The sequence below is a fragment of the Lampetra planeri genome, chromosome 19 (genome assembly GCF_965212315.1).
Source record: "Lampetra planeri chromosome 19, kcLamPlan1.2.h2, whole genome shotgun sequence".
Lineage (NCBI taxonomy): Eukaryota > Metazoa > Chordata > Hyperoartia > Petromyzontiformes > Petromyzontidae > Lampetra > Lampetra planeri.
Window position 1 is genome coordinate 11,891,424 of NC_136125.1, and position 26,929 is coordinate 11,918,352.

Genomic DNA, 26,929 nt, shown 5'->3' on the forward strand with positions numbered 1-26,929 from the left:
TATCCAAAGAAGTATTGATGAGTCTCAACACTCTTATTGGGAGATTCCTGCTTAGAATGCCAGACCAATTAATGATGCAGCATTTTCTCTGGGAATGCAGGTAGAAAATCCATACTGACAAGAATAAAAAAACATTCAAACTCTGCTGAGAGGTCCACTTCCGTAAGCCACTCGCCAACATGAAGGGTTGCAATGTTCTACGAGACATCCGAATGGACAGACGCGTACGATACAAAGCCTAGCAGCTCATTAGGCCCTTCCTGCTTCGTGCTGAAACCAAAATAAATCTTAATCTCTAAAATCTTTAAATATAGCCACAGTCTGGCAAACACGGCAGACCCAGCTCGACCGACCTTGACGGCGAGGACGCCCTGCAGCAGCGGCCCGTACAGCAGCACGTGGGAGCCTGCCGCCACCTCCAGCTCCACGTGGAAGCGGTCGGGCAGAAGCAGCGTGGGGTCGAAGTCGGCGGCGGAGGGTAGCGGGTGGGACGTGCCGGCCGAAGGGGAGTGGCGACCTCCGCCGCCGCCGCCGGAGGTGGCCCGTGGGCTGGAGGGCCGGCGGTCGTGTGACGGTGGCGGCAAGGGCCGCAGGGCCGCAAGCAGCTCCTCCTCCAGTTCCGACACTGTGAGCAACGCCGTTGGCACCAAGTGAATTAAGCCACACGCTTGGTTTTCAGTGACAAGTACATTGGTGCGCGTGTTCGTGTAATGTCCGTGTGCCGTCTTGCGTTTGTGTGCATTGTGGAGTACGGTGACGTAGTCGTAAGGAGGGATGTATTGATTTGTCCATTAAAGTGGATACTTATGCTCACAATACATGTATTTAATGAAGTGAGAATCGATTATCTATTATTTCTGCTCCTTTGACTTCTAGACTAAGAGCGCGAACGGGAGAGTGCAAATTATACCGAGATGAGACAAGCAATATAAACTGGACCCTTAAATAATTTGAGAGAAAAGCAAAAATTCATGAATAAAATTGTACCCTAGAATTCTAATTCACTTGTGGTTGGTGGGCATTGGACTGTTACATGCCGAGTGGTTAAGCGCACGGTGCTAAGATCGCAGGAATCCAGATGTAATACTTAGCCAAGCACAATACAAGTGCCGACTAAAATCTGAACCTGGCCCAGGCCTCCACGAGACTGATTCAGCCTGAAATGAGTACCTGATGTTGTCAATATCTGCACTGTGGAGATAACGGCTGGGGGGAATGGGCCTGGTTCTGGACATGCTATCCTCGTGGGTGTTGCGTCAGCCTTAATATGAGCTCACTGACAGAACTTGACCCAAACAGAACGTCCGGATAAGTGGGGCATGTTAGTCTTTGCCATGAATTTTAACATTGCTAATTCGATCACGAATGCGAGATTTTTATCGCGCAACATTATTTAACCATTACATTCAATTACACATTTTCAGACTGGTGCCGATTTTATCGCAAGGTGAAGTTATCCGTCGTAAATCGATTTCAAAGGTGCAAGTGTACGCTCATCTCGGACAATGTGACCCACAGCACCAGTCATGATCCACGTAAACCAACCTCGGCATGCACAAAAAGGCTTCCCCACGACGGGACATCTAACGATACGATTAAATTAACGGTGAAAACCCGATCCCGGCGCATTAAGGATGAGAGCGTGCAGGAGGTGGTGTGCGTACGCCCGCGTGCGCGCGTCCCCGACGCCGGCACGCCCAGTGACTCACATGAGTGCTTGAGCTGCTCGTCAGCCTTGTCGGGGTAGATGGGATGCCACGTGTAATCGAACGTTAGCTGCAGGGACGGCACATCCCAGCAGTCGATCCAGCCCTGCCTGCAATGACCAACCCCCCAGGACAACGGTAAAAATAAAGACTGCCACCGGGAGAAGTGAGCCAAAACCAACATCGGCAGCAACGTCTTGGCGAGTTGAGAAAAACAAAAGCACCTTTGATGAACGCAGGAGTACTTATTTAGAGTATTACTTATGCAAGTGGAAAGCATTCGCTCGAGGAAGGAGGAATTGAATCTCAATGGGCTCTTAACCCCGTTTGAAATAACAATTAATTGATTCAGCTGTGGTGGCGGCGGTGAATATAAATTACTCACAGGAAGCTAGCGATCCCATGGGCAGCTGTTCCCCTCGCATCTCTCCTCATTTCACCTCACTCTTCCATCCCCCCTCTTCCCCTCCCGCCGCCGCCCCCACCTCCCCCCCGTGTGACCTCTCTATCGCCCTCTCCCTTACCTCTCTCTCGTCCCCCGTGTTCCCTCCTCTCTACCCCTCGTTCCTGTAAGAAACTTCCAGAAATTGATGTTGTCAATACAAGGTCACTTCCTCCTGTATGTTTGCTCACTTTTGTCCCCTGGAAGAATTTCGCACTTCTACGCGACATTTATTCCACTTCCAGAGGCAGGCACACACCCGACGCAACTCTCTCTCTGCCTATTCCGGCAAGACACGCTTTAGTGGAGCAGATTGAACATCGAGAAGGCGCGTAATTACGTTTTTCGTTATGTTTTTGTAAATTAGTTTTTTTTACTGGTATGTTATTCACACGGAACATGCAGGACATTAGCTGCCGATTGAAACCAAACTTGTCATCTTTCCTGCATACCTAACAGTGAGCCACTGCAGAAGATGTATATAGATGCTCATCCTTTGGTAAGGATGTGTGTGATACACAGAGCAGAGCTGTGCGTATCAATTAAATATCGCCATTTCAAAACCTTGGTAGGAAAAATATTGGGTGTTTGAATCTAGATAGGTGAAATTTATTAAACCAAGGTAGGAGCCCATTGAGATACAGATGCAAAATTGGCCAACCAATGCTAAATTATACTCTTAGGTTTTTTCGGTAAAAGTCACGTAGGTAAAAATAAATAATAATAGAAATAATAAGCTCTTAAATAAATACAATTTAGCCTCACTTGATACAGTACATTTTAGCTGTCACGGTCCCACCTGATGACGGAGACTTGTGTTGCATCCGAAACGTCGTGATTTATTATTTTATTTCTATTATTATTTCTATTATTTATTTTTATTACTTATTTTTATTATTTATTTTCATTATTTATTTTTACCTACGTGACTTTACCGAAAAAACCTAAGAGTATGAATCCTTGCAGTCACGAAAGCTTCAAATCTAGAAATGCAAAATCAGCCAAACATCGCAATGTAGGACCCTCATGGACTGGATAAAGGACTGGATAAAGGAAATGACATTACATGTCATTTGCAAGGAAGAACTGTATTTCAGTATACCCATCCACTTAACTCACACAAATCACGTGGTCACGCCATTATAATTTCCCATCCCTTCGTTCATCCACGACTGGATGAAAGCCCCCTCATGCTGTGTCGATCGTGGGGGTTGTTGACCGATCAATGTCGACTGGTGAAAGAGGGGCCCAAGACCACCAAACAATGTATGCCGCTACAATCCCCGTGACCTGAATTTGAATTCTAGCCGTAGGCATCATCAGTGATGAGGGATAACTATACAGGCCTGAGGACCCCACCAATCACCAAACCACGCTAACTAGAATGGTGAAGTATGATCAAACAACCCTGATGAACGACACAGTGCAAACGCTTCATCCAGCAATGGATTGATAAGGACTCTATATTATTGTGAGGTACGGGTTACATGGGACTGATGATTAACATGACAAAACAATTAGAGCCCTAATCATGTGCATTATGTAATTTCCTGTTTTCATCCTGATAACTCTACGGTGAAATTAGCTTTCAGGCAGCACCACGGCACTGCGTCATAATTGCTTCACTGGCATCTGTGCTGTGGTACTTTACTTGTGTTCCGCTGCTTAATTACCCACTCATATGTTTTTCCATCGTAAGTGCCGCAATTGTCGCATTACGAGAGAGACAAGCCTTCCAACAGACGACGCACGTACGGTCGGTTATTCGCCGTCCAATACACACCGCACATCGCTCGCTCAACGACTCCGGTGAGGGGGGGGGGGAGAGATTTTATATGGTCCCAATCACAAACTGAAGGCGCCTGTGCTGTGACAACACCATTCTTGTTGTAATTACTACAACCCAGAGTCCGGCGTCATTGCCCAATTAGGTTAAGTGCTGAAATTCAATACGAGGGGCGCTTTTGTGTCAACACGAAGGTAAATCGCAAGGATTGAAAACAGTGCGACGGGGAATTATATATTGCTTTCATTAAATAATCACAAACCAAAACCCATTAAGCAGCTTTGTGAAATGTTCTCATTCCTGAAATAAGAGTTACGTTCTTTAAATTCAATTCATTTACATTTGTAAGGTTATTAAATTGTCATCTAAATAAAATATGATGCCGTCTGAAAATGAGCATGGCAATGTGGGATTAAGCTTTGAACCCCTCAATGGGATATGGATGAGAAATAGTGAAAGATTTTAATCAGTGCGTTCAACATCACGCTCACTGGCACAATCTAATTTGCACTTGAGCGAACAGTCCGCAGTGATGAACGAAGAATAAAGCGCTCGATACAATTTACAATTCTAATTTCGAGCGTAGTAATGACAACAAATGGACGGACACATCAATGATCTCAGAAATAAATTCGTGCTCCTTCATTAATAGGTTGAAACAACGGGACACAACCATCAAAGCGCCCCGCTGCTCAACTTAACATGGGACAATGCCCATTTCCGTCAGCAGTGGAAATGCTATGTTCTTATGGCGGGAACCAGTTCCTTCGACAGACAACCATTGTTGGTTGATGATCACCAGTGGTTGTCTATAGGTGTTGTACCTACATTTTGTTGACCTTTGTTTAACCGATGCTTATCTTGCACCCCACTGTGCAGCCTTCTCTGCCAAGTTCTCCTAGAATTTCCTGCTAATAACTTCTATTCGTTGTAATCATGACCACGCAATTAGCAAACCAGAGATGGCTAATATTGCCTCCTTTTTCTGTTCTTCCCACAGCGTGGTAGACATTCACAATACCTGGAGGCACCCACAACTTGGATTTAAACTCTAACCCTTGAGGGATTCCTAGTTCAAGGCTTTGACGACGACGGCGCGAATCGGGAGAGACTCGACAAGGCAAATAAAAGCACGAGTAACAAGGCCACAGGTGGCAGACAGTCAGTGCATGGGCTGGGAGTTTTGCTCATTGTTCTTAACTAATTTTTAGAGGGGGGGTACTTTCGTTCATATTACATCATCGGTGTGAGGGGCCACCACCACACATTTGAAACCATTGTGGTTTGACAGAGCACGACGATGGGGGGGTGTTTTCAGAATTTGTGTATTGTCGGGGGCCGCGCATCAGAGGCCCGCACTAAAGGGGCTACCAGGGTCCGCCAGTGGCCCGCGGGCCACGCAATGAAGGACGCTGATTCAGCCGGTGCTCACTCGGCGTCGGTGAGATTGCGCCACTTGTTCTTGAGCTTGGCGCCGGCGTGCTCGGGGGCCGTGGGGCTCGGCGGCGCATCGCACCGGCCCGCCGAGCAGCTGTTCTTGGCGAGCGACAGCAGCGCGTAGCGGCTGCTGTGGCTCTCCGGCAGGAAGAGGCGGAGCTCCACGTCCTCCGACTGGCAACGATGAAATTAATAAAACACACAAATACAATGCAAAGCTTTGCCCATTCACTCTTGTAGACTCGCAGGGTCAAGTGCTCCTCGTGTACGGCTATTCAGGTGAGGAAGGGGCACCAAAGGTTGGGGGGTAGCCAGCGCGGTTTGAGCCTGGCCCGTCTCTGTTGACCAAGTGCTGATGATGACACAAACGTGTGTCAATGTGGGAGATGCACGTGTCTGGTTTAAATAGCAATTGTCCCTTGGTTTTGTGCCTTGTCGAAAATCTACTGCACCCAAACAGCATCTTAAAAAAGCGTACCAATACACTAAATCGCTCTTCTCCCCAAATAGACGTGGGGCAACACAAACATCAGAACTACAACAAATGTATTTACAACCCAAAGGAAAATAAGCATCCTCTTAATCATTCGCACCATTCATGTGCTAATTAATGTCGAGGGAAGCATAGAGTTTTAGCACATGAAAGCAATACTCATAATTTGTTCCACGTAGATAATTTAACAAACATGATGGTTACATTAAGAGACAATGGCTTTATCTTCTGTTTATGATATAGAAATACGCATTCTTCATGGCCACAGCATTCATTTTAATATTATTTTATTATTTCCCTTCTACGTGACTTTACTGAAAGAACCAAGAAGATGAATCCCTGCAGTCACGAAAGCTTTAAATCGAAATTTAATGATAAAATAATCGCAGTACAGGTGCGTGTGGGTAATCGGAGTGCTGTGCACGTCGCTTACCTTCAGGACAAACTTGATGTTGCAGGTTGCCGGAAGGAAGTCGATGTAAGGAAGACAGAAATCGATGTTCAGCACCTCCCCACACGCAGCGAGATAAACTGCGCAATGATAAACGGAAGATACAAAATCGTACGTCCACAAGTGTAGTTTTCAATCCGATTCACTTTTTAAGGCACGTATATACAAGGCAGCCATCCAAGATGTTGACCCGTTCTGAAGGATTATACTGTGGAAACATGTTTATGGATAGGTTTCGATTAAGAATTACAGAATAGGAATCTTTAGTTATACTGGAGGAATCCAATGGGCTATAAAGCTTTTTCACAAATGTCCAGTCGGGGCTTTTTAGAAAGTTACAACAATAAACAATACAAAAACACGATAGGAGTGCAAAGTTCAGGAAAGGTAAGCAAAGCAATAACAAAATATTAAACGAAATATATTTATTTATTTCACAAGGTAAAGCCCACTGAGCTATGAGCTTATTTTTCAGAAGCAATCTAGCCGCATATGAAAGCTCAACAAAGTGGCTTATTACGTGGATATTGACAGCAGCTAAATAATCTAGATAGGTTAAACGTATGTGTGTATGTGTGCAATGTAGGGACGACAGCAGTGGCGATAAACCCCAAAACCAGATTAGATTCCTAACCATGGCTCATATCAGTGGCAAATTATATCTGGACAGGTCCAACCCACACTAATCAGCAAGTAAAGGTCAAACATCCCCCATTACTTACACAGCATGGATAGGCATTCCTCCAGCAGTAAAGTGAACATGGGCTGTAAATTATTATTAACAATAATATGTAATATCGATACATTTTGATTGATAAACCAAATACACAGAATAACTCATCAAGACCCTGTTGGGATGATATTTATCATTGGTTCCTCATCACCTGCCTCCTTCCAGGGTGAAATGTCGACAACTTGAGTGTACTCCAAGACTGAAATGCATCTAACTCAAACAGTACTTACGTGAACTTTCCAGATAATCAGTGTCGAATTCAGATGTTTGTATATGGCGACCGAAACGAGGGGAGTGAATTTTAACAGTGGAAATTTAAATTATCATTTTTTTTCCCCACAAAAATAATATTTGCACAGGGAATGTTAATGGCGTATCCTATAACGTAAGCATATGCGTGTTGCTATACATTGTTTTAGTCGCTACTGTGCACATGATCACACCGTTTACAAATAGAAAAAAAACTCCACAATTCTGGAACATAAGGCCCTATTACGCAGTCCCATCACACAGCGTACAATGGCACTACCCGATGTTCATTTAAGAAGGGGATAATTGAAGCGACTGTAGGTTTTATTTTTGACAGTTTTCATCTTCCAGGACAGTTCCCGAACATGACATTTTTCTCTGCCGACTGAAGAGTTATAAAAAGATATATCCGCCACAAAAATTAAATTGGAGATTTCTGTCCAGCTTTTTGAGACAATGCTTTGGCCGCTACGGATATCCTCCTGAGGGTCAAGTGAGTTGGTTTCCACAAACTCACTCAAAACTGGTTCAGGGGGCTTTGAGCAAATATTATTTGACACCACCGTTGAAGTTCTCAACCATGACAATGTGAAAGCTTGACATACAACAGGGGATATTATTATAACCATTACATTCATGTGGCATTCCTATGGTATTTCACACAGCAAATAGATTCCTGTGCAGAAGCATGCAAGGCTCATTTAAATGGAAATCACTGCGTAAGAGAATGTGCAATCTACAGAAACATATCTACTATTAATATGTGCAATAGCTAAGATCTTCTCATGAAAGAATGCAATTTGATGCGGATGAGTGTGCAAAGCAATACAACGGACTTGCCTATAAAATATGCAACTCAAAAGACATCACTCGACATTCATTTACATCTCAGACAAATCAATACACTACTTCATTTGAACTTAACCAGAATATTAACGCACAACGTTAAAACACACAGACAAACACATGTATGCAGGGACTTATATGCAAGCAATTTAGTAAAACTTTAGCCAGAGTAATATTACGTGCAAAGGCGATGTGAACCCAATACACACGACAACATTTTTTTTCCACATGTCCAGTCATAATCAAACAGTCTGTGCAGCGTGACACCTTCACCTTCGTAACGCTGACCTGTGTTAAAAACATTCCTGTCCATTTTTTTATTTCTTAAAAGAGTTTATCTGCGTTGGCTGCCACTGCCACAAATGCATAAAATAACCTGTGGCAGGTAGGCGGGGGCCAGCAGGTCTGCTTGACCATGGGCTGTCGTGGTTAAATCACGGTCACTGTCACACGAGGCCAGCCCCTATACCAGCGCAGCTCGTGCTAAGTAAACATTAAACAAGGCGCTGCACAAACAGATCCAGGATCCTGCGCCCACGTTCAGTGTACGTTCCCCAACCGCCACAGCGCTGTTTTACAATATGCGTAGAAATGTTGAAAAGCAAAACTTTAAACCCTCCAAGACCAACAGTAAATATACAATTTTAATGCAAACATTTTAATTGAAAAGTGCCATCACGTGATGGCACTTTTGGTGGGAAGGCAGTGGACGAGACATCGTTGAACTGACGTCAATTCCTGTGATTTCATGTTTTCAGGTAAACCGAAAAAACAACAGAAAGTCAGGTCATCCAAAATGTAGCATCTGGGTCCGCTTTTATGATGTTTCAGATTAATATGAAAAATAGAAACCAACCCTTCATGTTTATGTCTACCATTGCTATATATGTGTGCTACACTTTCCCCTCTATTGTTTTTCATTTGCTGTAACGTCCAGGTTGATCTATATGTATATCTTTACATCAAATTTGCATGTTGTGGACGTGATTTTTTAAAATCGCATTTTCATAGCAAACCCAGGTGCCCATGAAAAAAGAGACTTCCATTCTCAATGGGCCCTCCCACCTGGATCAAATAAAGGACGCTCGTGTTTCGCACAAAATTACACGGGTGTCCAGAAATACTAACTAAGCACCATTGTTGATTCGGTTTTGTTCCCACGAGCTCTCACTAAATATTAGCTGCAGGTCTGCCCCCCCCCCCTCTTCTAATAATTAATAAGTGACAATGTTCCACAGATCCAAATCTGGAGGACTGTCGTTGCCATAGGGTTTCGCAGCTGTTCAGAATGCATCAACCGGGCAAGTGGCAACAACGGCAGAGGGCTTCACACAAATGTGTTTACGCCCCTTGGCAGGAGGCCTTAGAGCTGTGCTTTGGGGACACGAGAATGCTCTCACTCCTGTGCCCCCCCCCCCCCCCCCCCAAATTTCTAGCAGAGCCAAAAATGCTTTTTAAACATCCCACAAAATGTCCCAATGCACCAGGTGGCCTAAAAATGGCTCAATAATAACGCTCAGCGGATATTTCCCAGGTCACTGGTCGACTGGAGTAGGTGCGTGTCTACGGGCCGCAGCGGGAGGAGCACTGGATGCGACGCGTTGCGTGCAGCAATGGAATATTTCCCGGTCACTGACCCTGACAGACCAAGCTGTAATCAAACCCTGCTCACCGCCATAATGGCATTCACAGACTTATGGAATTGCTTTGTCCGATTATATATTAGCATAGATGAGGTTAAACACTGAACAGTACTACTATATGACCGTGCATGCCAGGTTATATTATTTTAACCCATTTCTATTGTGTATGCATACTCTCCATTTAAGTGTGTTGACAAACTCATCTTTTCCTCCACTTTACACTGCCTGACAATGATATATATTACCACAACCGCTCGAAGGTCAACACAATTTGCAGATTGTCTACCACGTGTGTACTAGATACTATGGCCATAATGATGCACAGATGAAATGATTAACGTGGATCCTTAAAGCTGCGGATATGTGGATTAAATCAGGTGCGTAAGAATGTATGTTTTTAGAATCACATGCGGTGAATGCATTGGGGCTCCTCCACATGAGCCCTGTAGTGACTGGAGGCACTACCATTCAGCACCAAAGTGATAACAAAACAATTATATTCTTGGTTCTTTCGGTAAAGTCACGTAGAAGGGATACAATAAAATAATAAAATATTTCATTGTTAAAATAATAAAAATATTTTATTATTTCCCTTCTACGTGACTTTACCGAAAGAACCAAGAATATGAATCCCTGCAGTCACGAAAGCTTTAAATCAAAACAAAACAATTATTGCATCAAATCGCAACCCTGAATTGCAAAGCTTCCTAGAATCGCCAGGAGGGTCAATTGTTCCACTCCTACATGACACCATTATAAAGGGTCACATACTGGTGAATGTCACACGTAATTTTATTCAGGAGGTACATTTAACCAAGCCACACACTGCTTAACGCTCACGAAGGGGACCTTTCAAAATATGGCATTCGCTAATATGTGGCAGATAGGACTTAAATCATCAAACCCCGAACCCAGAGGTCAACAAGTGACTTCTGCCACTGACATCTCAGCTACCCCAATCCAAACAATAATCCGCAATCAGCATAGCCGAGTTATTTTACACCATCGTGACATCTCCATGTCCTTCAGTTTAAATTTGGAATTTAATTACCCCTTGTCTATTGATGGACTGTGCGATCATCCATGAATAATGGCGCGCACACTGCCACATTCTTACAAGGTGAATGCGGACTAACAGCTTGACATCATAAAATGTGAAAGTTTTACACGCACGGCCAAGGTGTTTAATGCATGTGGTTCATGTACACGTTTAAAAAAAAACTTCAATGTGAATTGCATATAGTCAGTGTCAAGGTGAATTTGTTCATACAACTCGGCTGCCATTTGTTCGTAAAGTTTAGTTGCCTGTTTGGATGACGCTTTGCTGCCAAGTATCAACTAAAACCAATCCTGTAAAGAGCAAAAACTGGCCACGGGAATCGCCGTGCCAAACGCTGAAATGCAGCCGTGACGCTTGTGCCTCCCCAATGAGTTTTGTTTTAAATTTTTAGCGCTTGCACGAGGAATGACGCCTAAGTGCCACTGAAACGAGTGCTCCTCACATCATAATGCACTTACACGCTACAGGCTCTGTGCAAGCGTGGCAAGCGTGTGGCCTCCTGCGTGCACAGCGTAATGCCCAGCAATCGGGAATGCTGACGAAGCTATACGTAATCTCAGTGGTTTCATTATCCATCTGATCTGCATCTTACCAATCAATGGCTGGGCTGGTATTAAATAGTGGGCAAGTAGTGAACGGGAACAGGCTAAAGGGATCATTTCATTGAGACAGTGAACACTGCATACTTGCAAGTGTCACTCTAAACACAGCATGCATGCCCAGAGAGCAACAGATTTAAAGTTTGGAATTTTATATTCATTACATGGGGGGGGGGGGGGGGTGTGAATAGAGTTTGCCCGAGCACAATGTGTATTTTGTATGCACTTTCATAAATCCATATATTACTGCTTCCAAGGTGTCTGGCCAGTAGTGTGAGAGAAGGCAATTCATCCTCTAGAGGGGCCCTCTCTAGTGCTCCCAGTATTGGAGTCCCCTCTGCCAACAGTAGTGTGAGCAAGAACATTGCTGGGCTGCAACCTTGCCTCCCCCCTTTTACATTTTGACACGTTCAGCTGACGGGGCAGGGTGGCTGGAGCTCACGGCTCGCACACAGGGGACACAACAATCCCTCAAGTCACCACTTTGTGGAAACACAAGCGTTGTCTTATGGATCGACTCACCCTCACCAAAGGAATGGGGAAAGTTTACCACTGGCTCAGAGCTGTACACAGATTATGATCAACTAATCCTTGCTTGTTTGAGCAAAAAAGCACTTTGACTTAAACTCCGCTTCTATCGTTAACAAATGCGAGGCAACCCGGGGGACTGCGAGAAATGTAAATGTGCGACCCGGTGGAAACGTACACGTCGTGATATACGACGTGTATATTGGTGAAATCAGAATGACAAAGACTCTCGCGCGGCATGTACCATTCTCTTGCTGCCTGGTGGAGCAGTCGATCCAGTTGTACTGGTTGGCAGCCCACACCATCTCAAACTGGTGCAGAATCACCTTGAAGTTCCAGGTGTACGGCACAAACGAGCAGATGTCCAACGGGTTGTCGTTCGTCCAGTCCTCAATCAAATCTGTACCGGTGTCAAAAACATCACCACCGTCATCGTCGTCGTCGTCAGCAACATTACCGGCATCGTGGGCATCTACTCTGAATGAACTGCTAATGCAGCTCTGCTATTGTATTCTCCACTCTGCACCTGCCTTACATTTTAGAACGATGCGGCACAATTTTCTCGCCGAATGCGTAAACCCCAGGTGTAATCGTCTCACCTGTGTTCCCTCCCGTGGCTGTCGTTGCATAACCAGTACCGTTGCATAACGAGTGCTCTCTGGCAAACTGACTGTGTATGGGGACAACACCCTTGTATCTCATACAACTGCAGGAGATGGGAGACCACTTTTCGTGTACAACCTTCTCCTGGCAAGCCAGGGTATGGCAGGCATCTCAATCCCCACGGAAAGGGAGTTTCACAAAATTTGTGTGATCCGTCAACCCACCTCAGCTTCTCAGCGCTGGGTTACAGGCATTCGCCACTACCGCCCGCCAACGATTTGTGAAAGCAGTTACATGCAACCAGCTTTAAAGCATTCCATTTTTACATGAGTGGTTTACACAACGGAGGCGTCCATTAACGACCACAAACCAGCTGGGATCCAACCATAAACACGTGTGACACAACTCACCTTGAAAGAAGTTCTTCTGTGCAAATATGAAGTAGTAGGTGGCTTTGCAGACCTCAATCTCACACTGCCACGCCTGGTGCATGTTCCACAGCAACGAGTAGTTGGCATTGACATGAAACTAACGAGATACAGAAAAGAGAACAAGGGACAAGCAAATGTCAAAAGGGCCCGTCATGCACAGAATTTGCTTTAAATCGAATTCATGGCCGTTAACATTGAAACACCACACGCACATCTGGTGAGACGCTTAATTCCAGTGAACGACCTGTAACAATGGCATGAGAGAAATGTGACTTTGACACAATGATGGACAGAAGACCAGCACTCATCCTTTACCCAGCAAAGCCGCACTCAGACCCAGAAGACATTTTGAGAAGGACCGTACTTCGATAAAGTTGGCCAAATCCTATTGAGCACAGGATTTGTGCAATTGGGGGGGGGGGAATCAAAGTACGCAGAAAGTCCCCACATACATCTGAAGCAGTGACAAACACTGCAAAGATTAGCAACCTATTTGCTGTGCTGCCTCAATGCTGCCTATGCAGATTGGTGCTGTGGTTTGTGAGCGTGATCTCAGCACAATCACTCTGCCCTAGCACCAGGTAGCTAAATTATAACCATCAGCCACTGCATCGTGCATACGAATGATTTGGCCAAGCGATCCTAAATCCGAGTGCTGACCACACCAAGCCCTGCTTTGTGCCTGGCACGTTATACGATCGGGCTCAAAGACGAACGACTGCAGGACACAGTCCGGACATCTCCCAAGTCGGCCTCGGAGGGGAGACGGGGAGGTTGTACTGACATACGGGCTCGGCCGTGCTCGCGCGAGGGGTGCTGCCAACGCAGTTTTTTCCACAGGTCAAGCCTCGCCGTCAGTCCCATTTATCAAATCATGAAATTAATTAAATAATATATCAAACAAAGAAGAGTAGTAAAAAAAATGTGTTCACATGGTGTTCTGTTCAAAGAGAAGGACTCTGCAGAAGCACCCTTTTTCTCTATCGAGCCACTCCCCAAGCGGCTTATTGGAGACTATAAAATATCTGATCCACTATCTCTCCAGCCTCTCTCTCTATTCATATGCTAGAAAAAAAGAGCAATTTCTTAAAACACCGGTGTTTCGGTGTGCTTTACTGGTAACGAATCGACATGTTCTGTTTACGTGACAAACCTTACTAATTGGCTGTGTCAATTTAGTAACGCGATCTAACACAAAAAACCTGTATTATGGATAATGATCGCGAAAGCCTAGGTGTTAAATCACCTATTTTATATATATATACACGTTTTCTTTTATAGCAGCATTATTGTCGAACGTGTTGAGTTTTTTTGTTCCATGTGCTTGTACATCACTGCCAACCCAGAGGAATCACAATCATCATTTGCACCATTAACGGAGAAGTTGAAGGCAGTGTGGTGCGGTGTCTCTCACCGCCAGTGTCTCAGCCTCCAGGAGGGAACGGTACTGCATGCTGCTGGTCGCATCCACATGTAACAGCTGCCCTTTGATGGTGGAGGCGAAACCTAGGAGGAGAAGGGTAAACACTGTTAGAAGTGGCAGCGATATCGGTAATAGAAACAATAACTATGAGCATACAGCAAGCAGGCCCACTCACACATGTACAAAGACCGTCCACGTAGCCTGCATAGGCAGTTGGGGTAAGTGATTATTTCTGTGTGTCTATTAGGGACAGCATGGTGCACGATGGGGTGGTGTGGTGAGCATCATGCCTGGCTTGTCTCCTAAACGGTAATGTTTACAAGCCAGAGGACTAGAACCGATTCAGATATAATTTGGACTCATATTAGCCGTTGCCAGGAATCCAGCGCAGCCCACACATCGCGGTGCATTGACCACTGCACAAAATGTTACACAAAATCAATGCTTGAATAAATTATGTTCAGGATTTACCGAGCAGTGCCGCTTGCCGTCAGGCTTATCATCACGACCATTGGCATTATATAGTCCAACAATCAGCGTGTAGACCGACAGAGGCCAACCCAGGTAGGCTGACCAGTTGTGGTGAATCGTACGAATTATTAAATCTCCAGGAGGTTTTAATTCACTGTGGTTTAATATATTCAAGGTCAATAAGTGCTTCTAATTTAAACGAAGTCTGACAAGTGTTGTGTTTTATTCGGTGCTCTGATCGTTTCAATCAAGTCAGTCTTCCTTCAAGTCTGTATTAATTGCACCAAGTTGACATTTGAGGCGATTCATTACAGAATTCTGGATGCAAGACCTGATCAAGTTCATCTTCAACAATTTTCAAACGAAGTTGTGCGTTATGCACATGAACATAACATACTCTTTAGCGAGTAGCCTGCATTGGATGATGGATTATCCTACACTGTGCACACAGAAGATGGATTCCTGAAGTGTACATTTAATTTGTGCTCTGCTGCAGCCACTTCATCACATGGGTCAAATTTCCATTTCTCTACGTGCCTACAGCCATAAACGTATATTTGACCTGTGATCACTTGGCCTCTGTGGATTTCCAGAACTATGGGTCTTATCAGCTACATAAAAAAAAAATACAAATGTTATCCTTAATAGAAAGGCAATCATGAACTTGCACACGAAACACAGATCACCTGACCAAGCCACAGACGCATACAATAAAACACTGTCACAAGCTACAAATAGCTTTTTATTTTCATGAATGTTAAGTTGATATGTGCAAAGGTTTGTTTCTAATGACAATAAGAGATCTGGCTATAAACTGTACACCCCACGTAGGGATAGTAGATCCTGTCTTGCCATCCAGGTGGCTGTCACGAAAGTTATGTTTATAAAGGCTGAGCAACACCTATCAACATGTCAGTAACCAACATCTTCAAATGTTGGCTTCATCATGGGACTGCTAAGTTGTCGAATGCAGCCAGACTTCTTACAAAATAGCCGATTCCCCAAGTAACAACACTGATTTTATGCGTCACATTTTACATTCAGCGTATCGACATTCATTGCAATGTCTTGTGTTCTCCGAGTCTCCGCGTGTTCAGGAGGAAATGCAAGACTCACTAATTCCTCATTGCTTTCCCTTAAGTGCATTTCATCGTTCTGTATTTTACGAGATTTGATCTTTGAATGTGTTTGTGCAATGTATTGATACCCCCTTGAAATGGGGGCGATTTTACATTTATAAATAAAGCCTTTAAAACCTTTTAGCGTCGCACACCTCGTTACCCTGCAACATTTGCTGGCTGATGCATGCTAGGTCTCTGCATGAGTCAGCAGCAAGTTACACATCATACACCTACAAAATTTACTTTACATCAGCAATATTAAACAAAACAACCTTTTGAACGCACTCCGTTCATTCAATTGCGATTTCGTGGCACTTGGCATTGGGCAAACTCACCATTTTCACCCACAATCATAGGTATGTTCACCTCCAGATATGATCCTGCCCCAATGTTCACATGAATTGCATTGGTTTCCTGCATGACAGCCAAATAATACATTCATGCACAAAGTTATTTCACAGAATAAAAAACAAAAGGCACTGTGAAAATAAAATAAATAATAATCATCATGTAAACGAGCGAGCCTGCCACTATTCTACATTTGAGGCTTCGGTACTGCATAATCGTGGGTAACCGTATATATTTAAACCCAGAACTTGAGTCCTTTGACATAGAGCATTCGTCATCAAAGCACCACATCCCGATGACTCCCAGCTCACCCGGTTCTTGGTGAAGAGCAAGTCCATGGTGGCATCTGCAATGATATTCATGCGCAACTCAAAGGCCAGGTTCTGCCGCAGCTCGCCTGGCTTGGCCATCTCCGTGACCTTCATGGGTTGGTAGTCACTCGGGAAAAAGAACTTCCAGAGATGCTCCCTGGTGAGGGGCAGAGGGCAAAGATGAAGAGGAAGGATGACAAATCAAATATGGCGCGGTACATTTTACCGCGCATGTACACGCACGCGCGGACACACCTGCACTCGCTTACGTACGCGCAGTATGTATGTTGTTGAGCGTCTTTCGCACTGTACGCAGCTGCCCGTGCTCATCGGAGGTGGGGGGAAAAACAAACTAAACACAAAAAGCAGTTGTAAAGAGAGGAGTTTTCACTCTAGAGGACTGAAAACAATCTACCCACATGACCCGGAACCTTCCGCACAGCACTAAGGCCCATTAATGCACAAGGAAGCAATGTATTCATACCATTTTTCAGTCCAAATCTCACCGAATTATATATCGAATGTTAAAATGCAAAACACAGCCTCGCTCATTTTCGCATTCTGTCTTGTAACCAACACTTAGATCCTCAAGCATTGGTCAATGTTATTTAAAAACGAGTTTACAAAGCCACACACATTAGGCTACATTTTCAAACATTATTGCATGTTGCTTTGCACAGTTAATTTACATTTAAAACGCGTTTCCTATCTCAATTGGGCATGTTCCATAACACTTTACGTATCGAGTCTCTAATGGCTTTTGTTTATATTGAATATTCATTTACTTTGGCAAAGTGCCCTGCCTACTGGAAGAAACAATCACACTTCTGAACATTGGATACAAACACTTCAGTGTTCCAATGCAACCAAACATGAGCATAGACCGCACTATACACTTACAAAGTAATATAACTGCAAACAGGTACATACATACCGATGCATTTGTGCTTATGTACTTCCACGTTGGGATATCTGGAGTAGGACTCCTAATGCTTACCCTACTGCTCAATAACATTGAAGATAGAAATATAAATAAGCAGGCAATAACAACTTTATCACCGATTCCGTCCCTTCATGTAAAAAGTAGAAGTATTTTTCTACACATCTCATCAACCACACAGCCTTCTGGGAGTACATCATTTCATTAGCATTGGTGAAAAACAAGCACACTCTGGACTAGTTTCGACATGTCTCATCAGTAGAGCCAGGGTTGCTTAAACAATGCTGGCAAACTGCTTAATGTTCACAGGCAAGGATCCTCCTCTCTGTGCGTCACGGGTCCAAGTTGGGTGCATAGTTATATAACACGGAACAGAAAACAATAATTAGCATTGATGTTATACAACATGAAGCAGTTACATTAATTGATGCTCCTACGCTCATCAATTCTTCAGTAACTCTCAAACACCATGATGCAAGATAGAGGATTCATCTTCCTCCTCCTCGTCTGCCTGTACTGTTCAACTTTTGAATTCCCTTCCATGTTCTTTTCAACATGTTCCTATTGAACCTGCTCATGTCAAGAGATGAGTTGCTTCATATCTGCTGGACGATCATTAGTGACCTTAATTGCTGGCCACTTTGCGTTTGAAGCATAGAAGACTGTGCTCGGCAAAAGCAAAAAGAAAACGCCAGGGGTGGTGGTGGTGGTGTAGTGTTTAGCACACTGCACCATAATCCCAGCAGAGAAAAATTTCAAACCATGCTGAACACACCAGTAGCCGCTGGTATTTGAACTTTACCTGATCCTCTCCTAGGTCAGCACGAGCTAAAATCAGAACCCAGTGTGGCGTTGTCAACATCAGCACTGCGGGAAACAACGGCAGCCACGCGTAAACGGTGCTGGTCACGCTACACTACCCGCGTGCTGCGTAATGCCCGACAAACGCTCAATGGCAGCATCTACCCCAGGGCACATTCAATAACGCCACCTCTTCAAAGCAGTTTTGTTTTGCACTAAAAATGTCGACATGGTTCACTCTCCATGTCACCTAACAGCAATTATTGTCTTATGCCCCGTAAATGTTAGCAGTGTTAAAGACTGAACGGTAGAACTAAACAGGAAAAATGTGTCTCTATGTGCGTGTACACAAGTGTGTATGTGACTGTGTGTACGCGTGTGTCTGTGCGGTAGTGTAGCGGTAAGCGCACTGCGCGATGAGCCTGGCGACCCAGGTTCGATTCCCGCTCATGGCCAACACCGGCGAAGATTATCTGAACCGGTGCTGGGCCTCCCCTAGGTCGACTCAGCCTGAAATGAGTACCGAGTGCGATGTGTAAACATTGCCGCTGGGGAGACAAAGGCGGTCGGGCGTGGTGCTGGCCACCCACCTCCTCGTGTACCGTTCCGGCCTTCATAGGTGCTCGCTAACAGCACTTGCCCCTACAGTCTGTTAAGGCTATACGGGGGATCTTTATCTTTTGTGTCTGTGCACCAGCCTGCCTCTGTTTATCAGCCCAGGGCCCGTAGTTGAAGTCCGTGGCCTTGCCGCACACAATGTCGAGCCCCCAGCAGGGTGGCAGGTCCTGCAGCTTGGAGGTTTCACTGCCAGAACTGTCCTCAGAGCTCTCCTCGCTCTCCTCTGGCACCAGGCCTGGTCAACGTGCAGCACAGAGTGGAACACTTTGTGAGCAAGCAGGAAAACAAGCGTCAAGGTCAAGAGGTCACGATGGTCAATGTTGCTGATGCCATCATCGTACATCGCTATCACTTGCTGCTGTTAGGCACCACAAATGCTGTAGAGGTGTCACCAATCCTCCTAGTTCAGAGGCAGAGTGAGACCGTGTACACGTGGCCAAGCTGCAGTGGTGAGAGGTCCCTTCCTAGTGAACAGGTGAGGAAAACTGAACCCTAGGAGCAGTGGTGCAGCATTTTAATTCACAGACATCATTCACATATACGAGATGTGCTCATTCATGCGGGCTCCCGAGCTCCAGAAATTTAAATGTATTATATTCTGTAACCAGCTTTTGATATAAATTGTTGCTGCTACCAAAAATGTCGTTTAATTTTCCCTCCAAAAAATATATGTGACACTCCCGTCCTCTAAACAGCAACGCAAGTTTTTAAGAGAGAATTGTTTAATTTTATTATGTTTTATTTTTATTATTTTATTACTTCCCTTCTACGTGACTTTACCGAAAAAACCAAGAAGATGAATCCCTGCAGTCACGAAAGCTTTAAATCGAAAAGCAACGCAAGTTATGTTACGGTTTCAACAAATAGGCAGCAGTTGTCCACACACAGGTCCACACGGCTCTCGTGAAAGTGTAGCGTGATGTTCCAGGATTTGTGTCAACACCCACATAAAAACGAAACCTGGCTATGAACTCTGGAACCCAATTTTCCCTGTTATTCTCTCTTTCCCATTCAATTCACCACCTGCACCACATGCAATAATTAAAACAAGTGCAACTCGGAGACAATGGAAGCTAATTTAAGTGGACATTAGCCAGTCTCCTCGTTGAAAACATTGCACGTCCAACACCCAGTATATTTTCAGCAGAGGAATATCCAGAGAAAGAATTGTGGCTCAGTGACTTTTAACACTTTCTCAAGATGAACGTTTCCAAATAAATGCAGCACAGAAGTAAAGCTAGAGTACATTCATAACAATTATATTCATATACGATGTTAACGTTCCCGAATGAATGATCAGGAATTCAAAACCACACCAACACACGAGGGCAATAAACAATGCATTGGGGCTCCACGCATTGAAAATTAATGGACTTTGTTCTCAGCCAGCTTATTTGCAGCCACTGTAAGTTAAGCAACACTTCCTTTGAAGGCTCCCTTCCAGTCTGCGCGTTGCAGATTCATGATAACCACACATCACCACAGGGCTTTTGTAATTATCCCATAAAGTGAGATGATGGCAGAGTAGCGTCGTAAGAGGAAACCTTGCCACTGACGGGACCCACACCAAACAGAGAGCGGCGCGTTGCTCTCCAACTGCCAAGATCATCTTTTACATTTTAATGAGGTATTGGCAATGCTGTGCAAGTACAATCCACGGGCCACGGTGAAGTAAATGTGCAGTAATTTAAATACCAAGATGTCTGCAGTCAATAATACATTTATTTGTTTGTTTTCTCTATCCGTGCAATCAAAGAGGCAATTTATAATTTAATAAAATAATTTTAATACCAAATAATACTTAACTTTATTGAGACACCGATGGAGAGAAATGACAAGAGAAAATGTTTTTGTAAGAACTAAAACAAGCTACTTGTGCAAGTGAGAAGAAGTTGCGTTTCTATTAATCCACTTTAAATCAAATCTTCTATTGTGACCAAAGGAATGGACCTGAATTGCATAGCGAGAACCAGTGGATCCACACGAGGACCACGAGCTCTAGCTTGTTATATTACACAAGGTTTAAACCGAAGAAACACTGATAATTAAACGTTTCAGCCCGTTGTCAATCCACTGCTGGATGAAAGCCTCTCCTCTGACCATGTGTCAACAACAGCGTTGTCTGAGCACGCTTCACCGCTGGTAAAGATGGGATTCAAGACTGGGTCGGATATCATTTGCTAATGATGTTAGCCATGACCAGGAATAGAACTTAGGGAGACAGCTTCATAAGGCAGTGTGCTGACCACTGCACCACTGCTCTACTGTCTACTGTATGATTGTGCAAAGGTTATGAAAGCAATATTCACATTTTTGGCTTCACTGTGAGAATGTAATTTCTGAAATATGGTAGGAGTTAGAGTTAATAAAATCAAGACGTCAATACAATTATAAAAGTTTTAAGTGGGCAATCATATAAATACTTTAAAAACATTCTCAAATTTGGAAAAATTATAATATCAAAAAACACGACATTAAACCAATTTACTGATCTGTCAGTTTGCTGAGAAATAATAAAAACCAAAACACATTAAAATAACAACACGCACGCTATTTGTTCAATCATCAAGTTTAGCTTTCCAGCAGCACTCCAACCTGCTATCATTCATTTCATTCTGGGCAACACACATGGCCACAGAGCACCTGGAAACTGTGGCCTTAAAGTGTGGGTGTGGTGTCGTCATCATCATGGTGGCCTTCATAAGTTGGGCACATGTACACCACGTCATACTGAAATCTGACAAGGTGCATTCGCTACCAAGCATATGACAGTAGAGTCAGAACGTTTTAGGAATACGATTTTGGAAGTTTCACCGACTACGTGTTAAAAACCTATTTTTGTATCAACCCTATTATTGAGCAAAATTGATCAGTCTGCTGCTGTGCAAATTTGAACATCGCATTTTTTTTTCATTCGGACGCTGTCTTTCCGACAGCCCTGTTCTTGACCCAAGGACGGCTGCTTGCGTTGTGGCCGAAACGTCATGAGAATTGTATTTTATGTTTTATTTTTATTATTTATTATTTCCCTTCTACGTGACTTTACCAAAAGAACCAAGAGGATGAACATCGCATGTTATGTATAAAACATTTGGCTTCATTCTTTTTGTGAACTTGGCATAGTCAACTGCCCCGAGTGAAATCATGTAAATGCATCTCTTGTAATCCTATTAAGAAGAATCCGGGAATTTAATGGTATGCATGAACCTTGAAAATTTGATGTGCAAAAGAAGAAAAAAAACTCAAACCAAAGCTTTAAAATGTACACGTTTACACTCAACTATTAAATGACTAACAATACCTGGCTTATCCATGTAGTAGTACATGTCCACATCGTTAGACAACATGACCACAAAGCCTTCCCCCATCGAGCGCGGAGGCCTGCCAGGAACACGCGCACACAGCAGGGATGAGCAATCGCGGACGCACAAAGCACTCTCCCCATTGCGCCCTCGACAATAACGAAAGGCGCACAGTAATTGGTGAAATTAACTAAAGTAAAGATTTTAATGGGAAACGCAGTGATCCATATTTTTTGGGGAGTTAGGCTGCGTGGCGTAACACAAAACACAATTACAAACCAATCAGAGAAATTATTTGTGGAGTGGATGATAAAGCTCGCGCTCGCAAAATACGTGACCAAAATGGCACCGGTGTGACACAGCACGTGCCAAACCATCGCAGCACACGCAACGTCGGATAGCCAAATGAGACACTTGCACCCGGGCGATGTACTGATCCCACACACGTACCGGCAACTTTGTAAAGATCTAAGCACGTGTTATCCAATTAGTGTTTTTACAGCTCTAAACTCTCCTCATAGTTAACCGTATATTCTCTATAAATGTTACGAGGTCTGTTGGGAGAAAAAGAAATAAAACTGAGTGCCAATGGCTTGCTTGGGAATGACTTTAGCATATGGCTATAAAAAAATATATATGTATTAACATTAACAATATGCTGTACCATTAACTTTACAAATATAAACCATTTTCTCCAACAGGGAACCTCAAGATGTAATCTCTCGTGTGTCAATGATTTCATGAATTACGAAAAATTTGTATTGCTTGCCGAGCACAGGCCCAAAGGCCCCAAGACCCAAAACGCCAAGTGACCAGCAACAAACAGCACTACTGAAGGCGTAACGAAGAGTTAATAGGTTTCTTGAATTAAGCTTGTAAGAACTTGGGGAAAAACCTGTCTAACCGAGACAGTTGGTCTCAGCGGGGATCTATCCAACGAGCGGACTCGTAGCAGTAATCTTGGCGAGAGGAAACGAAGCGGGCGGCATGCATTGTGGGGGGGTGGGGGGCAAGGGTGACACGGGTGCGCAACGCACTCGTCCTGCTGCATGCCGGCGTAGCGCGGGCTGGGCACCAGCATGACGCGCACGTTCTCTAGCTTGCCCTTCACGATGTGCATGTACTCGTCCAGGTGGCTGGACGGCGGCTTGGTCGTGTACGTCAGGAAGGCGTCGTCGAAGTTGACGCACAGCATCTGGGGCAGCAGGCGGTTGCCAAACACCAGCCGGCCCTGGCACGTGCACGTGACGCGCACGAGCCGGCGATCGTTTCATCAATGGAATTAGCGATGGAAACATTCAACGATTAAGTGCTTTGTTTTTTTTTATTTTAGTCAACAATGACTCTCAGTCATAAAAAGTAATTATCTATATCACAGCATGACTGATTATGAGGAGAGGAAACTAACTAGCCTGAGTGAAGATGCAGACGAAAATTGCTTAGGAAATATATTACAGAAGGGTAATTAGTTATATTTGTTTGCAAAGATTGGCCGACATCTTGACCTGATAATACTGAGGGGGTGAAGGATTTGCAGGCTCTTCACACCAACATCAATAACCACCTCCGATTAGCACGTTTGGCTATGTACAGTGCAAAAAAAGTTCAACATACATACATAACAAGGAGTGGATGAGATTTTTGACTGCTCCACATAATCCAGATTAATATCCAAACTAAAGTGCACAGGTTCCCATTGACAAGACTCTGACTAATTTATGAAATGCTGAATAAATTAATACTGGTGTGACGCACAGTGAACTATAGTACGAGAACATGCACTATGAGAGATGAAGCAATGTGTGCAGGTGTTGGATGGATTGCTGCCGAGGCTGAATAAGGCTTATGATGAAGCGTAGAGCGTCTATTCAGGGGGCGATGAGTCACTCTGCCAAGGCCTTTGTCAGTCTGTTGCCTATCCATATGTAAGAGCAGTGACTAACACGGTATTCTTTAGGAACCTTGGTATGTTGATTTTCATTATCAAGTTGTTTTCCAAAAACACTCCAACCTGATCTGACATGCCTATTTATTTAATAAATTAGATGTTGTCCACTTTCAATGAATGTCTGAGGTATGTATGTCCTAGGTAGTGTTGAAGACAGCATGTTTACCATGGGGCCTGATAAAAATACAAATTAGATATCTTCCCTAATTAACAGTTCTCACATAATCCACAAAGTGATTCGCTACTGGTTTCACTTCTCATTTCAACAGGATTAGAATTAGCATCATGCACTTGGTGATGATTGGATGTTGAATTGGTTCTCCGATCCCTGCATCCACTGGAGGTGTTACATTCACCAGTACGCTGAAACAAATAACAACACGTTCCTAGAGGCACACCATGAAACTGCTGTGAGTGACCCCAATCAGTTTCAAATGAAACCCACGATACAGTATTGTCCTCTTCATTACCTTTTCCAATACCTCTCGAGGGACGACTTTGTAGACCGACGGGCAATAACAAGACCTCTGGGGTAAACTCATTTCTCCAGGACCAGACGTCTTCGCACAGACCTTATATTACATCTTAATGGGGGGGGATTTCTACCCGACGGATTCTAAGAAAAAGATTGGCCTCTCATCTAGAAAGCCTAATTTTCAGGTATTGGATCGGCTCCAGCGAGGCTTCAACAATTTAACACCGCGCCCGGTTCACACCTTGCCTTGCCTCCAGGTTGACACGGATGCTCCCACTCGGGTCCGCAAACATTCCAACATGTTTTATGGTCATGCCCAGATGTTCACTGTCTATATTTAGCCATTGTTGGACCCTTCAATCAAGTGCTTTTTCTGCATCTGTTAACCCTGCGCCATGGAATTTTAGTATTATAGGCCTTCCATTTCATGCAATGCTGATTAAATAATGTGTTTTATCATGGTTGAACTTACCATACTTGAAGAATAAAAGTGGCAAGCAGACCACGGTATTAGGTTTAAGAAAGAAAATCAAAAACATTTAGTTCTAGAAAATCTATTTCATCCAAGGGGAAATCAGCAAATACAACCGTATCTTGGGACTTTCACTACAAGAGAAAATGTATCCTTCCAGTTAGACAAAGGTTTGCTATTTTTTTCTCCCCCTTGTGGTGTTGGGACTCTTCCTTTGGCAAAAGTGGTGGTTACATCTCTGCTTCAACACAAAATGTCTTTCTCCCCATGACTCCCTTCCCCTTTTCACGCTCTCCAGTGCGTTCATGCAATTGTTCTTTTGCTTTTCCAGGAATTCGATTGGAGTGGTTATTCTGACAGGTGAAGAGATCCCTTTTTTCCCCAATAGGACCAATATCATGTGCAGGAGACTTTCGTTTATCTGCGCAAATGACTGGGGGAAAAGGTCATTGGATAATTCAACATCGCGGATCATTCAAAAATATCAATTTTCCGAGGATCTCTATGCCAATAACCACTAATATGGGGAAAAATTATGTTTAAGTTAATAAGATTGAGTTTGTTAATGAACAAAATAATAAATTGTAGTCAAGAATCGACTGATCGATGCATGTGCTCAGTGATAACACTTTCCTGCTCCCATGTAGAAGACTCTGCCTACGAAGTGGATAACAGAGCCACACGCCAATCAAAAGCCATCAAACTCTGCCCACCGTTGTAAAGATATACAACTACTGTACTGTAGAGGCGATCACACGTGGATTTTGGATTAACTACCTATGTTTGTCTTCCTTTTATGTTAGATAAGAACTCTTAACTGACGCATTCACTTATGAAGTAATACATTTTTGTATTTAAAAAAACCAGTATGTGTTCATGATGATGGAGGTTCAGCCTTGGATTTTACAAAAGCTGATACATCTTTCCATGATGCTGTATTTACACGTGTGAAATTTGCATAATTTTCAACTTATCACTCGACAAGGCACTGGGCCGCTTTCTTTTTGTACAACATATTTCACGCCTCCGAGTAGTTGTTTTAATTTCACCACAAGATGCACTTTTACTGCCATTTCTTGTCCCCGGATGGTTGTCGGACGACACAAATTTTTACACGGGCTGCTTTTGTTCTTATTGCCAAGATATGTTCCCAATCGGTTGGAGATGTCACCGAAACGATGAGAGACAACATTCTGGTCTCAACAGACGAAGCATCGTGTGGCGCGCATCACAAATTAATGGAGTGCACCTGCGGCTACTAATTTGGCTTGCAAACTAATGCAGTTCGCCTGTTACTCAGGTGCAACAGTGACGTTCGCTAGCGTCCTTTTAGTATCAAGCGAGTAGTTTCAGTCATGAGGTCGCAATGCTGGCGGGATTATAAATCACAACTGTAATAATGCACCAAAATTACAGGTGAATGTACAAAGAGACGTGTACAAATGAAATCGACAAGAGGTGTATAAAACACTCATAAATTTCATGAGCTGTAAGCTTTAACCCAGAAGTCTGCCATAACACTGATTTGCAAACTGGAGTAATCACCCATGCACATGTAATCATGTGTAAACACCAGATAATCAGTGACATATTTAGCATGAAAACAATTAACGTTTCTATGCCAATGTAGACAATCAATTTTTTAATCAGTTTGCCGAATAGCTGATGTCTCATCAAAGTGGGCTGGGTGGA

The 26,929-nt window shown here is 43.8% G+C and overlaps 1 protein-coding gene across 1 annotated transcript in view; it reads right to left on the reverse strand.

Annotated features, from left to right (window-relative positions):
• BLTP1 (bridge-like lipid transfer protein family member 1) overlaps window positions 1–26,929 on the reverse strand; it is a 128,374-nt gene that overhangs the window by 83,626 nt on the left and 17,819 nt on the right. Inside the window, exons 8-19 of the mRNA XM_078603032.1 lie at window positions 23,380–23,573; window positions 22,342–22,421; window positions 19,125–19,275; window positions 16,682–16,838; window positions 16,358–16,436; window positions 14,422–14,513; window positions 12,987–13,104; window positions 12,218–12,373; window positions 6,298–6,395; window positions 5,367–5,545; window positions 1,710–1,816; window positions 354–625 (exon numbers count right to left, since the gene is read on the reverse strand). Coding sequence (XP_078459158.1) covers window positions 354–625; window positions 1,710–1,816; window positions 5,367–5,545; window positions 6,298–6,395; window positions 12,218–12,373; window positions 12,987–13,104; window positions 14,422–14,513; window positions 16,358–16,436; window positions 16,682–16,838; window positions 19,125–19,275; window positions 22,342–22,421; window positions 23,380–23,573 — 1,683 coding nt within the window. The remainder of the gene's footprint in view (window positions 1–353; window positions 626–1,709; window positions 1,817–5,366; window positions 5,546–6,297; window positions 6,396–12,217; window positions 12,374–12,986; window positions 13,105–14,421; window positions 14,514–16,357; window positions 16,437–16,681; window positions 16,839–19,124; window positions 19,276–22,341; window positions 22,422–23,379; window positions 23,574–26,929) is intronic.